This window comes from Tenrec ecaudatus, chromosome 5 (assembly GCF_050624435.1).
Source record: "Tenrec ecaudatus isolate mTenEca1 chromosome 5, mTenEca1.hap1, whole genome shotgun sequence".
Classification (NCBI taxonomy): Eukaryota; Metazoa; Chordata; class Mammalia; order Afrosoricida; family Tenrecidae; genus Tenrec; species Tenrec ecaudatus.
In genome coordinates this window covers 149,621,042-149,639,184 of record NC_134534.1, presented here as the reverse complement: position 1 = coordinate 149,639,184, position 18,143 = coordinate 149,621,042, and the positions used below count along the sequence as shown (strand labels likewise).

The 18,143-nt window shown below is 37.2% G+C and overlaps 1 protein-coding gene across 3 annotated transcripts in view; it reads left to right on the top strand.

The window, feature by feature from the left end:
* Positions 1-18,143, top strand: part of TMCC1 (transmembrane and coiled-coil domain family 1) — a 181,324-nt gene that overhangs the window by 40,163 nt on the left and 123,018 nt on the right. For all 3 annotated transcript variants that reach the window (XM_075550065.1, XM_075550064.1, XM_075550067.1), the window contains one exon: positions 3,361-4,048. In XM_075550065.1, the coding sequence (XP_075406180.1) occupies positions 3,488-4,048 (561 nt within the window). In that variant the 5' untranslated portion in view covers positions 3,361-3,487. The remainder of the gene's footprint in view (positions 1-3,360; positions 4,049-18,143) is intronic.

Below are 18,143 nucleotides of genomic sequence, written 5' to 3'. Positions count from 1 at the left end.
GTTCATTATCACAACATTCAAATTTTAATATTCTTAGCACCACTTTTGAGCTTCCTCAACATTTGGCATAAATTAAAAGGTAGACATATATTGCTCTACAGGAAATTTTGTGAAGCCTCAAAATTTTGATCATTTTTTCCTCATTTGTACTGATAACACAGCAGTAATGTAGATAACATTACTAAAAGTATAAGTATATACCAGATTGCATTTTATAGGCAATAGTAATGGGTTTTTAATTTTAAAAAATTCTTCTGTTACAACCTGATGTTTAAAGGTCATTTTGGGTGTCTTTAGAGCTCTGTGATCTGTGAGCCTATACTAGTTACTATGATTAAGGCACATTTTACCTTTAGAAATTCCAGAATTTATTACTATTCTATTATTTAATCTATGCAGCTGTTCAGATAGCCTGCACAAGCCTTGACTCAGAAATTCACATCCAACTAGTTAAGTTTTTCCTAAGAAATTCTGGCATTTATAGGTAAACATTTTTATTTAGAATTATTTGCAAATAAATTATCCCACGCTAGTGAAATTTCAGATGAAATTTAAGTGTGCCACAGTCTCCATTTATCTTTTAATAAGAAGCCACTCAATTAGTTTATTAGCACTGCCTAAAAAAATTTGTTGAGTATGTTCCCATTATTTTTGCTTATGAAACAAGTAAGTCATTTGATTTTTCAAATAACCTTGACTTCATTCTTTTATTCATGGAGAGTTTATCATGGGATAAATTAATTTTATAAATTTTTCTCCCAACAATGGTAACAAAAAAGTTGTAAGAGGGGTCTTCAAAAAGTATATGGGAAATTTTTGTTGCCTTTTAATTCCACTTTTCCATGAACTTTTGAAGCCCTCTTATATATCACTAATGCAGTAGAAAGAAGGGAAATGGTAAACTGCCTCCTTGTTCTCAGCCTGTTGCTTTCACATCCTCCTATCTCTTTGGGATCATTTAGGGTAAGAAGAAACAAGTTGATATACACTGCTTCAGGATTACTCTTTTGTGGTTACATAGCCCATTTGCTTTGTAGAGCTATTGAAGAGTGGAAATAATTTAGTAGATGTTATTTTACCAGATAAATTCATGAGGGAAAAATAGGGTAATGTATACATTATTGATAAAATTTTGCACATTGAGTCTCAGAAAATTTAAGTAGAGATCAAGGTATTTATTATTCTCTTAAGAATTAAGGTTGCCAAAAATAAAAAGACAATGCCCACACAGGAAAAGGATGAGATAGTTACCACTGTGTTGATATTTCAGCAGGGCCACAAAGAATTTGGACTAAGGGCAGTGAAATTTCTCTCCAGCTACTTTCTCACTTCCTTCACTTGGGATCAAAGGGTTTTGTAAAAAGCATTTAGAAAGTAGGAAAGTACTGGTGAAAGACTGATATCTCTAATTTGCCTGTTTATGCTTCTGAATTATGAAGAGGTTAGAGAATATAGATAGTGAAGCCACAATGCTAGGAACTATTATGTCTGTATCATATGGTAAGAAGGCCTGAGAGTAGTCAATAGGAAGCACCTTCTAGTGCAGTGGTTCTCAACCTGTGGTTCGCGACCCCTTTGGCGGGGTGGGTCAAGCAACCCTTTCACAGAGGTCGCCAGATTCATAACAGTAACAAAATTACAGTTATGAAGTAGCAACGAAAATATTTTTATGAGGGAACCGATTACAAGGATCTACATGTGACCTCCTCCCTGGGGGACGGTCAACAGAAAAGTAGGTGAAGGGAGATGTTGGACAGGGCAAGATGACAAAATAATAATTTTTAAATTATCAAGGGCTCGTGGGGGAGCAGGGAGGGAGGAGAAAATGAGGAGCTGATGCCAGGGGTTTTGGTGGAGAGCAAATGTTTTGAGAATAATGAGGACAGTGAATGTACAGATGTGTTTTACACAATTGATGTATGTATGGATTGTGATAAGAGTTGTATGAATCCCTATTAAAACGATTAAAAAAAATTTTATGGTTGGGGTAGGGGTCACCACCACATGAGGAACTGTATGAAAGGGTTGCGACATTAGGAAGCTTGAGAACCACTGCTCCTAGTGGTTTGCATTCCTGTTACCCTGCCTTGAGTTCATGGTGAATTCTTACATCCATGTGAGTTTTGACTTCTGCATTGCCACTTGGTAGCAAGGAGCCACACACCTCAGAATAGGACCATGATAATGCTTCAGAAGTAGCATTGTTCAAGGTACTTGACACTTTAAGGAGTTTTAAAGTGTTTAAAACAAAATTTTGAGGGGAAATATGGAAATAAAGAACTTCCTGCACAAATTCCTATTCTCCTTAATAACTTATACACATCAATATATTTGTTTTACAAAGTTGCAGAAATTCAATTTAGAAAAGAAACACTTCCATATGAAAAAATCTCATCCTATACCATATCCCTTGCTTCATTTATTGCATGTGATCTCAGTAACTATTCTCACCTTACAGCTCTTAGTTCCAGCTTTCCTTTAATTTCCTGCATTTAATACTGATGTGGTTGCTATTTAGCTTTTTTCTTCTGTTTTGTCATCCCCGGTTATTAATGCTAGTTCTGTACTTTTGAGCTGGTTGTGGATATATACGAAGTTTCTGTCAAGGGTGCCACTATTTGGAGAAAGGGATTTCTTTGAATCTTCTTTCATGATAGCTAGTATTGAGCAGAACCAGTGTTTTTAAAGTCTTGTTCTGTCTGAATCATGAACTCATATGGTGCCAGAAAGATTATTTGCACTTTAGGAGAAAATTCAACTTGTAACATTTGTGTTTGCTTTGTCTTCTAAAGTGCAAAATTGTCACTTCTTGTTGCCAGTGAAATTTATAAAAATGAATGGTAGCAAGAAATATCATATTCATTAATCCACATACCTGTAGTTAAATCAAGATGACCATTCTTCACTATTGTTTAAATTTATAGCATTTCAATATATGAATAATTAGCTGTGGTCATGAACGAAAGGTTAAAGTGCCTCAGCTAGACTGAACACATTGCATAGTCTACTTCCTCTTGATTTCTCAAGCAATGGATTTTCTTTCGGCTAAAATTATGGTGTTTATGCCAAGGTAGCTTCTCTAGTATCCATTCTTCATATATTGAAACTTGTAGGGTTATTTTTTTTAAGAAAAAAATTGCTGTTTTAATTTCTTGTGTATATGCTCTGGGAATTTTCTTCTACTCTAAAAATAATCATTAATCACTATTTAGAAAACTGTCTTTTAATCATTTGATTAAAGTTTGCTTAATTACAGTGTATATTTGTTCACTAGCTGCATGTTTCTCTTTGTTGTAACACTGGAGTTTCTGCATTGATTTATAATTAGTTTCTTTTTTCTTTTTGTTTTTTACATATTAGATAGGCATGAAGCCTCCGTCTCACAGCTGCATGTGTAGTCACTGTTGAAGCAAATGCCTACCTAATTTGACAGCGTTGGTGTGTTAAAACAATTTTGAGTTTGCAAATAAGCATATTACACCTACTGATGGAGCCTTCGGGCAGTGAACAGTTATATGAGGACCCCGATCCTGGAGGCAAATCCCAAGATGCAGAGGCCAGAAAGCAGACGGAATCAGAACAAAAGTTGTCTAAAATGACCCACAATGCTTTGGAGAACATTAATGTGATTGGCCAAGGCTTGAAGCATCTCTTCCAGCACCAGCGCAGGAGGTCGTCAGTATCTCCACATGATGTGCAGCAAATTCAGGCTGATCCAGAACCTGAAGTGGATCTGGAAAGCCAGAACTCATGTGCTGAGATTGATGGTGTCCCCACCCACCCCACAGCTCTGAATCGAGTCCTGCAGCAGATCCGAGTGCCACCTAAGATGAAGAGAGGGACAAGCTTACATAGTAGGAGGGGGAAGCCAGACGCCCCAAAGGGAAGTCCCCAAATCAACAGGAAATCTGGCCATGAGATGACAACTGTTATACAGTCAGGCCGTCCCAGATCATCTTCTACGACAGATGCTCCTACAAGCTCAGCTTTGATGGAAATTGCTTGTGCTGCTGCATGTCTACCAGGAGAGGATGCAACTGCAGAGCGAGTAAGTCTGCTTGCTTTCTTGTACTGACATTTGTTCTCTTTATCTAGAACTCTCTGAACTGTTCTTTGGGAACTAAAAGGAGATAGCATTAGCAAGTACTTCCAAATTCTACTTGTAGTTAACTTTTTCATTAAATAAATGTTAATGCTTCCTAACATATTGTTAGGAGTCCGGTGGCATAGTGGTTATAAGTTGGGCTGCCAACTGCAAGTTCAACAGTTCAAATCCACCAGCCATCCCTCAGGAGAAAAAAAGAGGCCTTCTCTGTCCATTAAGAATTACAGTCTAGTAAACCTACAGAGGCAGTTCAACCATGTCCCATAGGGTCATTGAGAGTCATAAATGATTTGATGGCAGTGAGAAGTCTTGTTGCACTGTTTAATTTTACCCTTTTGTTAAAACATTAAGTATGCTTCATATATTCTTCACGTGGCTCAATTTTATGGAAGAGGAAATGGCGTTCATAAAGGTAGTGAGTAAAATTCTAAAGTCTAGATTTTGTAGATGTTTAGTATGGGAATATACTAAATAGGTCCTAAAAATTTCAGAACATTGTGCCATGTTATCAGGATTTAATACATCTTTTGAAGGATATCTGCATTATTTTACTTTGTTATTAGTAAGGTTTCTGTGTCTAGCTGAAAGGGAGATAGGCATAAGAAAACTAGTGGAAACACTTCAAATAACTTTGAGTGCTTTAGATTCAACCATTTTGTTGCATGTCTCGATAACTTGCTCTTCTATACTGCTTAGTAGTTATTGTGTGTGCATATGTTTATTTATTCACTGGCTGATAGACATTGGGTTGTTTATAGTTTGCTTATAGGTCTTTGTGTGGCCACATTTTCATTTCTCTGCATTATCTAAGCGCATGGTTAATTTATAAAATTTTTACTAGCAGTGTATGAAAGTTTCAGTTGCTCGAAATCCTTGCAATCTTTGGCATTTGTCAGTGTTTTTGCTTTTAGCCATTCTAGTGTAGAGTGATCTCATATAAATTTTTAAATTTGCACTTTCCTAATGACACTAAAGGTATCCCTGGGTGGTACAAATGGTAAAAAACAACAACAAAACATCCCTTTTCTATTAACCAAAGCTTGACTGAAATGTTATAGCCCCGAAAACTCTATATAGTGCAGTTCTACTCTGCAACAAGTAGGTGACCTTGGGTTGGAATTGACTGGTTCCCCACCCCAACCCCTCCTTGGTACCTAAGCCGTGTCAAGATGAGGCTTTCTGATCTTGGAAAGAGTTAGTTTTAGAAAACCACATGGCAGTTCTACTCTGTCCTACAGGATCGTAGTGAGGCAGAATTACATAACTCAATGACAGTGAGAATGATAATGATCATGGTGGGTGGTGTAATGGGTTATGCATTGGTTTGTAACAGAAAGTCAACAATTTGTGCCCACCAGCCGCTCTTCAGGAGAAAGCTGAGGCTTTCTGCTGATTTACAGCCTTAGAAAGCCAGAAGAGTCTGTCTGCTCTGTCCTCTGAGGTTCACTGAGTTAGCATTAAGTCGATGGCAGTGGGCGTGGTTGGTTTGACTGTCACCAGTTGTTTTGTAGTCTACTGCGGACTAATAATCCCATATTTGTTATAGTAGAATTGTACTCCGTAAGGTTTTAAATGACTACTTTCTTTTAGAAGTAGATTGGGAGGCCTTTGCATCTAAGATGCCTTTGGGCAGATTTGAACTACCAACCTTTTGATTAACAATCAAGCTGATTAACCATTTTCCCTAGCCAGGGACTCTAGCTACTGCTTATTGTGATGGCTACTATTGTGTTTATTATGTAGCAGACACTGTCTTTAAACACTTTTTACCTAATTGTCTCATTAATTTTAAAACAACCTTTCACTAATGTTGTGATTCTTGAAAGCAAGGACTCTGTACTACTTAGCTGTCTTTATAGCTCTCAAAGGACTTTGGGATCTCTCTAACCAGTCTGAGAATAAGTAATGACTGGTAACATCAAAAGAGCAAGTGATTATATATAGTTGATTTAAAACCCTCCAACTTAGGGGAAAAGTCTTTGATTTAGCAATATACTTGCAAAACTAAATAATTTGATATGATTAGAAATAACCTCATTGTAGAATTTTGTAAGAGGGGGAGAATGTTGAAAATAATGTTAGTATTTTTTTGTTGTTGTGATACTCATGTTCAATATGGAATAAAATAGAGGTAAGTGTTAAAAACAATTTTTAAAATGATTTATCTGGGAGCTCACCAGAAGTCACTGTGCTGTGTTACTGTTTACAGGTGAATTCAGGAAAAGTATAACTTTATTAGAAGGCAATTAGGAAAGTCTTGTGAATAATAATGTGACTTTTTTGAAGTGTTGGATTATACTTGAAAACTAATAAAAGAGGATGGAGTTTGAGAAAGATGCATGTGGTCCACTGAAGAAACATTTCTAAGACTGAATTTGTTGTACTCAAAACTAGAAAGCTTATTCAACTGTTCTTCCTATGTGAAAAAAATTAGGATGTAGGAAGGTTAATTCCTATTGCTGGCCGCCAGGTGGTACCCCAATGCCAGGATCCATAGGTTAAAGTGAGAAGTGATTGTGTAGCTGACAGGACTTTGATAAGGGATTATAATTTGAGAAATAACTGTTACAGAATGTCATTAGGATGTGAAATAGAACAATCACACTGACTATAATATTGTAGTGATAGGTGCTCCTTGTAAATATTTATAGGTGCTCTTTGTAAATTGATATTTATAGAAATGGAATAGTTAATAGAAGAGTTTAAGCAAAACCAAACCCACTGCCATTTAGTTTATTCCAACTCATATTGACTTTTGAGACCAAGTAGAACTACACCTTAGGATTTCTGAGACTTTCTTGCAAGTGATCAGTGGTTTTGAACTGCCACTTCATTAGCTAGCAGCCCAGGCGTAACACAGTGCCACCAGGGATCCTCAATAGAAGAGTAGGTATGATTTAATAGAACAACAATAAAAAATAAATGAAAAAACCCACAAAATTCCTAAGTAAGAGGCCAGCCCCAATCCCAACTCTGTGGACAGCGCCCCCCCCCTCAAATTAACTTCAGAGGACAGCCCTGAAGCTACAGCTCTGGGAGAGGGGCATGTCTGATCTGAACACACAGGAGCAAATGAAGGGAGAGGAAGAGGGAGTGGAACACATCCTGGCCCACCAAGCCCTGAGGATTATATTCCCGCTCAGAGCAGCCAAAGCACAGAGAGGACTATAGGACCCAGCCCCACTACGTGATTCAACGTCCCTCACTGACCCATAGCGCTACTGGGGCAACACTGGAGACACAGTGCGTGAATTGCACTCGATCTGACCCCACCACACCGAGGCAAACACTAAGGGTGTGCAACAGAACAGCAAGGGAACAGAGCAACAAAGTCCCCAGGCAATACGAAAAATAGACTTTGGGACCAGGGTGTGGGACTCCGTCAGACTCAACTGGAAAACACTCCTACAGGTCACAAACAGACCTTGAGCTATTTATAGGCTTCTCCTTTTCTTTTTTCAGGTTTTTTTCCTTGTAGTTTTCTTTTCTTTTGTTGGTGTGTTATGCTCTGCCTTGTTTTTTTGTGCATATTATTATTTTTGCAGGTCTATCTAGATAAGATAGGCAGGATAAACAATCTGGAGGAGAAAACACAGGACTGACATTCTGGGGAGCATGGAAAAGGGAGAGGTGGGGGAAAGAAAGTGGGTGTTAACCCCAGGTACGGGGGAACAAGAAGTAATCTAAAATCAATAGTGAGGAGTGTATAGGAGGCATGGTAGGGCTTGATCAAAGGCAATGTAACCAAGAGGAATTACTGAAACCCACATGAAGGCTGAACATGATAGTGGGACAAGAGGAAAGTAAAAAGAAATAGAGGAAGGAACTAAGATAAAAAGAGCATTTATAGAGGTCTAAATACGGGCATGTGTATGTGTAAATATATTTATATATGATGGTGGGGAAATAGACCTATGTGCATATATTTATAGGTTTAGATTAAGGTAGCAGGTATACATTGGGTCTCCACTCAAGTACTCCCTCAATGCAAGACATTTTGTTCTATTAAACTGGCATTCCATGATGCTCACCTTCCTAACATGATTGCTGAAGACAAAGTGGGTGCATAAACAAATGTGAAGAAAGCTGATGGTGCCTGGCTATCAAAAGATATAGTGCCTGGGGCCTTAAAGACTTGAAGATAAACAAGTGGTCATCTAGCTCAGAAGTAACAAAGTCCACATGGAAGAAGCACACCCGCCTGTGTGATCATGAGGTGTCGATAGGATCAGGTATCAGACATCAAAGATCAAAACATCATATCATTGTGAATGAGGGGGGAGTGTGGAGTGGAGACCCGAAGCCCACCTGTAGGCAACTGGACATCCCCTTGCAGAGGGGTCACGGGGAGGAGATGAGCCAGTCAGGGTGTGCAGTATAGCACTGATGAAACATAAAACTTTCCTCTAGCTCTTTAATGCTTCCACTACCACCCCCCGCCCTCTCCTCAGCTATCATGATCCCAGTTCTACTTTACAAATGATGCTAGACCAGAGGATGTACTCTGGTACAGAGCAGAGGTGGAAACACAGGGAATCCAGGTCACATAAACCCTTCAGGACCAATAATGAGAGTAGAGATACCAGGAGGGGAAGGGGAAGGTGGGAGAGAAAGGGGGAACCGGGCACAGTGATATCTACATATAACCTCCTCCTTGAGGGACAGACAATAGAAAAGTGGGTGAAAGGAGACATAGTACAGTGTAAGACATGGCAAAATAATATTTTTAAATTATCAAGGGTTCGGGGGGAGCCGGGAGGGAGGGGAAAAAAAAAGAGGACCTGATGCAAAGGGCTTAAGTGGAGAGCAAATGCTTTGAAAATGATTAGGGCAAAGAATGTACGGATGTGCTTTATACAATTGATGTATCTATATGTATGGATTATGATAAGAGTTGTATGAGCCCCTAATAAAATGTAAAAAAAAAAAGGCATAACTAGAAAAAATTATCAAGGGTTCTTGAAGGAGGGAGGGTGGGAAAAGGAGGGGAAAAATGAGCTGACAAGGACTTAAGTAGAAAGCAAATGTTTTGAGAATGATGATGGCAACATATGTACAAATGTGCTTGACACAATGGATGTATGTTTGGATTGTGATGAGTTGTCCAAGCCCTCAATAAAATGATTTATAAAAAAGAAACAAAAAATACTCCTAAGTATTGTTTGGGATGACAGTCAGATAATAGTGTTCATTGAAAACGGCTTTTTATGAGAATTAATTAGGATCTCACCATAGTCTTAGTGTCAGTAACGCATAATGCAGGTAAAAGCCTTGACAAGCTAGGCATTTCCTGATAGGGGACTCAATGGCAGTGAGTTTGGTTTTGGTTTAAAGGATGCTGACACATTGTGAAAGATGTTATTAAGGTAAATAAATAGCAACCTAATTTGCTGTAAAAACTTTAACCAAAAACAGAGTAGAATATTATAATTTAAAAAATGAGACTGGAAAAGTAGAAATGAGTATTTTGACTTTTTAGTTACTTTCTATTAAAGGTACTTTATAAAAGTAAAACCTGATCCCTAATCCCAGTTTCCCGTAACATACAGAATGAATATTCATATAGTGACCCAAAAGATATTTAGAATCTCCTTAATGATCTTATATGGATATTTAATATTGATCTAAAAATAAAATATTGAAGATATGGATAAGGGTGTGTTTAAGACTTGGTAAATTTCTTCTGAAAAGTTTATCCTTATAGAGATGCCTTTTAAAGTTTGTTCTGTTGTTTTTAAAATCTCAGATACATTCTTCCTGACCATGAGCAGCTAGCTGTTATGTTCAAGGCTCAACCTCTACTTTCCTTCTTATTTACCAATTTTGGGGTATGTCTTCAGTAGCTTTGAGTCTCTGTGTGAGGGAGGGATATTTTGGCACCTAAAAGTCCACTTTTCTTTTGTTTATCCAGAACTCTAATTGATGAAAGTTCTTGTCTTGTGACTATTCATTTTCAAAGAAGGAAAATAGCAAGTAAATAGCAGGATCATAATTACATAAGGTCATTACTGGAGCAGATTGGCTTTTCTTGGGTCACAATGCAATATTTTGTCTCAAGAAAGAGGATACTTTGGCAAGTAAGCAGAGTGCTTGCCTTGTTCAGTGCTGCTGAGTCAGTGTGGACTCCTAACTACCCGGTGTACATCAGAAAGAAACACTGTCTGACCCGTGCCATCCTCCCAATGGTTCTTAGGTGTGAGCCCATCATTGCACTTGTCAAGAGTCTTCATCTTTGTCACTGTCACTTTGTTACCAAGCTTGGTGTCTTTTCTCCAGGGACTAATCTCTCCTGACATGCCCAAAGTATGTGAGACAAAGTCTTATCATCCTTTCCTTTAAAATACTCTGGTTGTACTTCCAAGAAAGATTCATTTGTTCTTTCAGCCATGCGTGGTACTTTTAATGTTCTTCACCACAGCCCCATAATTCAAATGCATCAATTCTTCAGACTTCAGTGTTCTATGTCCAGTTTTCACATGCATATGAGGTGGTTAAGAATACGTGGCTTGGGTCAGGCACACTTTAGTTTTCCAAGCAACTTCCTTGTTTTTTGACACTTTAAAGAGGCCCGGTGCAGCAGATTTACCCAGTGCAATGCATCATTTGATCTCTTCCCTGCTGCTTTTTATGTATCTAAGCAAGACAAAATTCTCGATGACTTCAGTCTTTTCTGCTTATCATGATGTTGCCTACTCTTCTGTTGTGATATTCTTTTTAGTTGTTCACTCACAGATCTTTGAAGATTGGGTGTTTATAAAGACTCTGATAGTAATTGGCAATAATAATGAAAATGAATATAATATAATGCCATATCAGAACCAAGTTACCATGGAGTCATTGGGTCAGAACTCAGTCTTAAGTCAGAGATTATGTAGATATTGCTTCCATTAGTATGCGTAATTCTGTTTTGAAACTATTTCTCCTTTTTTAATATGACTTACCTCTTATTCCATTCTTCTTATTTTATGCAACATAGAATATAATTCAGAGTATTTGAAAATTTAAAGGTAGTGTCCTAAGAAAAAGGAACCCCAGTGACCCTGTGGATAAACATTGGACACCTAACCTCAGGGTCAGTGGTTCAAAACCACTAACCATTCCATGAGAGAATGATGAATCTGTCTGCTCCTGTAAAGATTCACAGTCTCAGAAATACTATATGGAGTTAGAATTGACTCAATAGTTCTAAGAAAATATATGCTTAACAATTTGGAGAATGTTATGGGAAAAACTACCCTATTTCTAAATGGTGTACTTTTAAGAGTGAGCTGTTTACTTTCTTTTGATATGTTTTCATTTATTTTTCTTTTAATAGGTTTTAAAAGATAATGCAAAGTGTCAATTGTAGCAATTCTCAGCCCCAAACCACAGGTGAAATTTTTTCATTAGATGACCCTCCCCATGAATATCGGAATGAAACCCAGCTGGGCCCTGTGCCGTCCTCCTTCCCCCACTTGGTGGCATCTTGGAGAATCCAGTCATTACAGTTAGAAATTCAGGTACTATTTTTTTTAAAACAGCTTCCCCAAACCACCCCGCAATATCCTCTTTAATGTCTGCTAGTTTGTTGATCTATGATCTGTGTTATCTCCAACATAACAGGAAATCCAGTTTATTGAGACTTTACTTCTGAGATGGCAATAAAGTATTTTTCAAGAAATCAGAATTTGATGACTTGAGAAGGTTATTAGGAGTCTAAGAGGAAAAAATTCTTATTTGCAATTTATTTAGACATCAAATATTGCTTCCGCATTATAATTCTGAACCTGTGATTTCATGATCTTTTTATAGTTCATACAGATTTTTTAAAAAAGAGTATTTTCAAGAGCTGGCTACATGCTTGAAGCCATAGTTAGATTCTTTTGTGCAGTAAAACCTGCAGTCTCAAATGCATATCTGACATTTGAATATTGTTTTTATGCTTTGGGTGAATTTTTTGTTTGTTTGAAATTCTCATACTTGATTTTTTTTTTTTGGTGACCCCGACGTGATATGTCATACTTGATTTTTGAACAAGATTCTTAATCAGATGCTGGCAATTTAATTGCAGTATAAACCTTTCTTCTTAGCAATTATTTATGCCAGAGAATTAGTTATGTGGCTTACTTGGGAAAGATGTTAAGACAATTTAGTACCATGATTTCTAGTGGCCCTCTGCTGATACATTTTGGTACTGCTGAATATTCTTTGAGGAAATTGCTGATTTTTCTGTGCTATACTGTTCTTGTTAACTGCATTGTACCTTTTTTTTTTTTAAATTAAAAGATCATTTTATTCGGGGCTCTTACAGCTCTTATAACGATCCATGCACCAATTGTATCAAGCATATTTGTACATATGTTGTACATATTTGTACATATGTTGTCATCATCATTTTCTAAACATTTACTTTCTAGTTGAGCCTTTAGTATTAGTTCCCTTTTCCCTCCCTTCCCCACCCTTCCACCCTCGTGACCCCTTGATAAATTATTATTTTCATGTCTTAGGCCGACTGCTATCTCCCTTCTCCCATGGTTTCTGTTTATCCTGGTGTGTGTGTGTGTGTGTGTGTGTGTGTGTGTGTGTGTGAGAGAGAGAGAGAGAGAGAGAGAGAGAGAGAGAGAGAGAATGATGTGTCCATCATTGAGATTAGTTCCCTCTTCCTCCCCTCTGCTCCCCTACCTTCCCCCTACATTCTTAGGGTCGTTACTCCCATTCCTGTGCCTGGATTGCATGTGTCATGAGCTCTTATCTCTTATATGTACCTGTGCACATGCTCCGGTCTAGCCTGCAGTGAAAGGTAAGATTGGGGTCATCATAGTGGGGTGTATGGAAGCCTCTAGGAACCAGAGGACTATTGTGTCATTCATCAGTGCCCTGGTTGACTCTTCTCCTTGTGAACCCTTCTGTGAGGGGATGTCCCATTGTCTACAGATGGGCTTTGAGTAATTGTATTGTATCTTAATGCAAACTTCTTGGCTAATACTAATACAACCCCAAAATTTACTTTTAATTACCAACAGAGGATGGAACCAATTTTTAACAATTATTAGGTCAAGTGTTGAAATTATCATTAGTAATTGGAAAATTTTACTCTGCTCAGTAAGATTATTGTGGTTTTTCACAAATGTCTTGGAAAGCTATTTTAAAAAATTTTTTTATATATGATTCCTGTATCATACAACTCAATAGTTGTGCATTCACCATCACAATCAATTTAGAACATTTTCTTTTTTCTTGTACTCATTGTTACTAGCTCTGTATTTCTCCCTAACCTCCCTTGTCATTATCCTAAAAAGTCTATTAATCCAGTTATTGCCTTTGTATATTTACCTATCTTGGATTTCATATACAGAAAAACATAAAAAACAAAACCAAAAAAACAATAAAACATTTCTCATAACCTGACTTGGTTAAAAACATTTTGATAGAAGTTGTAGTATGTGCTAAGTAGTTGAAAAAAACTGGCTCTAAAAACATTTTTAAAAGGTGAATTGAATTGGATTTGATACCTTCTTGTGATCATTGCCAAAGTTAATATTATGAAAATCTCCAGCTAAAAATTTAAATGCTTATGTATGTTAAGTCAAACTAGGTTTAATTTTTATATTTACAGAAGGCCTCTTAATAAGTTTCTGTACCCCTGTGTGTACATTCATGTACACTATTGTCAGTTATTAAAAGCCACTTGCATAGTGTTAGGTTGAGTGAGAGCAGTGTAATTAATTTGTCTGCCACTAGCTGAACTCTTACCAAGGAAATTGCTTTATTTATTATTTGATAACTTGAAAGACTAGTTGGGTGGCATTAAGTACTCACATAAACATCAGTCTATTCATACATGAGGATACACTGATTTTGAATATTTAGTATTTGCTGAGTTGCATAGTGGGTTCAAGCCCACTAGATGCACAGTGTGAGAAAAATGAGGATTTTTTTACTGATACAGATTAACAATTTGGAAACCTAAGGGAGCAGTTTTCACCCTGCTTTATAGGGATGCTATGAATTGGAATTGACCTGATAGCCATATACATACATATATATAATCATTTTATTGGTGCTCTTACAGATATTATGACAATCCATAATTCAGTTGGATCAAGCAGAATTGTACAATTGCTGCCTCCATCAGTTTCAAAATATCTTCTTCCTTCTTGAATCTTTGATATCAACTCCCCTTTAACCCTTCCTCCCTCCACCCCAGGAGCCCTTATTATTAGATTATTATTATTTGTATTTGCCGTATCTTACACCAGCCAATGGATCTGTTCACCTACAATTCTGTTATTCATTCCCTTCAAGTGGAATTATATAGTCATCATTGCTATCAGTTCCCTCTTCCCAGCTTCCCCAACTTCTCTTCCTGTACCATCAGGGAAGCATTACTCCCATTACTGTTTCTGAAGGGTTTATCAATCTTGGATTTCATGCATCAAACAATCTTAATTATACAAATGAACATATGCAGTTCTAACAAGATTAATGAGGTACAACTAAAACTATACTAATAAGAGGAAGAAATATTAAAGAACTAGAGAATAGTTAGGTGTTTTATCAGTGCTATACTGTACCCTGGATATGCCATCCCTTCCATGTGACTCTTCTGTGAGAGACTGTCCAATTATATAGGTGGGTTTGGTGTCTCCACTTTGTCTATGCTCCTTCATGTCAATTTGCTACTTTTTGAACTTCTGATACCTGTTCCCATCGACACCTCATGATCACACAGGCTGATGTGCTTCTTCCATGTAGGCTTTGCTGCTTCCCTGCTAGATGACCGCTTGTTTAACTTCAAGCCTTTAAGGCCCCAGATGCTATATCTTTTAGTAGCCATTCACCATCAGCTTTCTTTACCACATTTGCTTATGCACCCATTTTGTTTTCAGGGATCGTGTCGGGAAGGTGAGTATACATTGCCTCATTATTAGAACAAACTGTTCTTGTTCTGAGATAAGATTTAAGTAGAGATGCACAGTCCTTCTGCTTCCTTGTTGTATTTATATAGTTATCAAGTGTTGCTGAAACAAAAATACCACAAGTGGACTGCTTTAATATTATCTCACAGTTTAGGACACTAGCCGTCGAATTCAGAGCTCAAGCACTCTGGGAAGGCTTTTCTCTGCACTAGTTCTCTAGGAAGGTCCTTGTCTTATTAAAATATCCATGGGCTTGGTGCCACTTCAATATCTCCAGATGTTGAGATCTCCATGTATCTTGGCTGTAATCTTCCCCTGGGCCTAGGAGGTTCATGGCTCAGGGACCCTCAGTCCAAAAGGCATTCTGTGCTTCCAGTTTTCCCTTTTTGGCAGCACTGAGGTCCCTTTCTTTATGGCTGCTTCTCTTTCATTTTCTGTAAAGTAAAAGGTGGTGCAGGCCACCTCATAGGGACTCTTCACTTAAGGCAGATCAGAATTGTTACCTGATTAAACCTCAACTCCCTTACAGATGACTGATCACATCAGATCATATCGAGGGGATGATCACATCATTACATAACTGCTAAACTATATCATTACATAATTGTCAAATCATTGAGAATCGTAGCCTAGCCAAGATGACACATAATTTGGGGGTGGACACAATTTAAGCTATGGCAGGAGCTGTTGAAAGAAAAATCTAAACACCAGCAGAGCATTGATTTCAGTGTTGTGAATTTTACTGCATACTTAAGTTTCTTTGGTGTGGTGTTTGTTTTCCTTTTTCCTAGTTTATGTAATACTCTTCTTATTGTTAGCAAAGAGACAAAAGCCCTTCTGCATCGATGAATCTAAGTGTATTGTATGCCAGAATCATCAAAACTTTAGTCTGTTCTTGATTTTAAATGAATAGTCTGGCATTTATTGAGAGATTTCCACCTCACCAGTACTTTTCTTCTTAAAAAAATGCCATAAAATGTAAAAGAGTTCTAATTCTCATCTACTTGTTTCTAAATAATTCTATACAAGAAGATTAAACATCAGAGCAACTAAACATCACTATAACCTTCCTCATATGGATGTTTTTGTTTTCTTTTTAATCATTTTATTGGGGGCTTGTACAAGTCTTATCACAATTCATACATACACCTCATGTGGATGTTGTATGGATTGTTTGTGAGAACTTTAGTGAAATAAAAGCTTGTTGAATATGCATTGTTAGAACATTCTCTCAGTTGATTAATAAGTCTCATAGTATATATAGAGGTATGCAAATGCATATTTAAATAATTACCTTACCTCATGTAGGTCCTAGTCTAAAGTCCCTAGTATATTGGTCTTTTTAAAATCATTTTATTGGGGCTTGTACAATTCTTATCACAACCCATACATCCATCCATTGTGTCAAGCACATTTGTACATTTGTTGCCATCATTGTTTTCAAAATATTGCTTTCTACCTGAGCCCTTAATGTCAGCTCCTCATTCCCCCCCCTTCCTCTAGTATAATGTTCTTAGATGACTCTAACAGCCCTCAGCTACTAACTTAAAAAACCAAGGACCTAAAGACTGGTGGGTTATGTATTCCCTGCAGTCCTGCTGAAGAAAAGGCCCAGTGCTCTGTCTTTTTAAGACCATTAGCCAAGAAAATCCTAGGGAGCAGTTCTGCTCTAGCCCATGGGTCACTTGCGTCAGCATTGAGTCCCTGGCAATTAGTAGTTACAGCCACAGTGTAGAGCTCAGTGTACCTTAAACTGCATTTTCAGGCTTAATTTCACGAGATGCTTTCCAACAGCATTACACCTGATTGCAATAATTGTAGATACATTCTTCTAGGGAAAAGAACAATACCCCAAATTTCTACTCATTAGGACTGTTAACCTTAAATATCTTCTACAAGAATGCAGAAAGTTGAAGAAAACAACCTACCTAAATTCTGTTATCCTAAAATTGATTATTAGACTTGAAGCATTTTTTCTGGTAAACTTTCTGCCAGTTTCTTTATTTCTTAGGTTTCACAAACATGTATAATTTTGAGATATTGTTAAATATAGAATAGAATTAAGTTTAATACTTGTTTATTTCATACAACTAAATACTTGTAAGATTATATTCTTCCTACTAATGTTTGCAGAGAAGGACCTTGAGTACAGGGTGAACTTGTAAAGATTTCTCTGCATAAAGATGGATTGCAGGGTATTTTTCTGTTGTCAGAAGTTTAGTTTTGTAAGAATGGAAATAAAGACTTTATGATCCGATTATAGCTCAGGAGGGTTTAGGCTACAGTATAATGAATTGCCTGCTTTGGATTTATATGCTAGTTTGTAATACAGTACTTATGTTTTGCACATTCTCATCATTCTTTTTCAATACCCTTTGTTGTATTAGGATGCAGAGATTTGTGGATTGGTACAGATTTCAGAACAAGCTTGAGTTTTACATCTTGTTTTCACCATTATAGGGATTTATGGTTCTAGTGTTTTACTAAATAAAATTAGTTGAAGAAAATAAAATCAGTTTTCTTATTAGATGAGTAACAACTCACTTTAACACAATAATTTTACTGTGGTAGAGTTACTATTTACTATGTTAGCAGCTAAACCCAGGTCAGGGGCTGACTGGAACAGGCTATCAACTGCCCGTATGTACGTTCAGATTGAAACCGAAGGAAATGAAAACAGGTCCTTGAGAGTCAAGATGTGACATTGCATTCATCCTACCTAAATTTTGAGAGCCATGTCAAGAACCAGTTTGATGCATTGGACACTAATGACACAAAACCTGGGGAGCAGTTAGAAGATACCAAGAAGAAAGTGAAAGGTCATTAAAAGACAGGAAAGAGAGAAAAGACCAAACTGGATGTCCAACGAGACTCAGAAACTTGCTCTTAATTGTAGAGCAGCTAAAGCGTATGAGAGAAATTAGGTAGTCAAGGAACTAAACAGAAAATTTCAAAAATCAGCCCAAGGAAACTAAATAAAATATAATGAAATGTGTAAAGGCCTAGAACTAGAGAACAAATAAGGAGTAACAGTCAGCATATCTTAAACTGAAAGACTTTGGGGGGGGTGGGAATTCAGAGCTCAAGTTGCAATATTGAAAGATTCTTTGGGTACAATGTTGAGTGATACAGAAAGTATC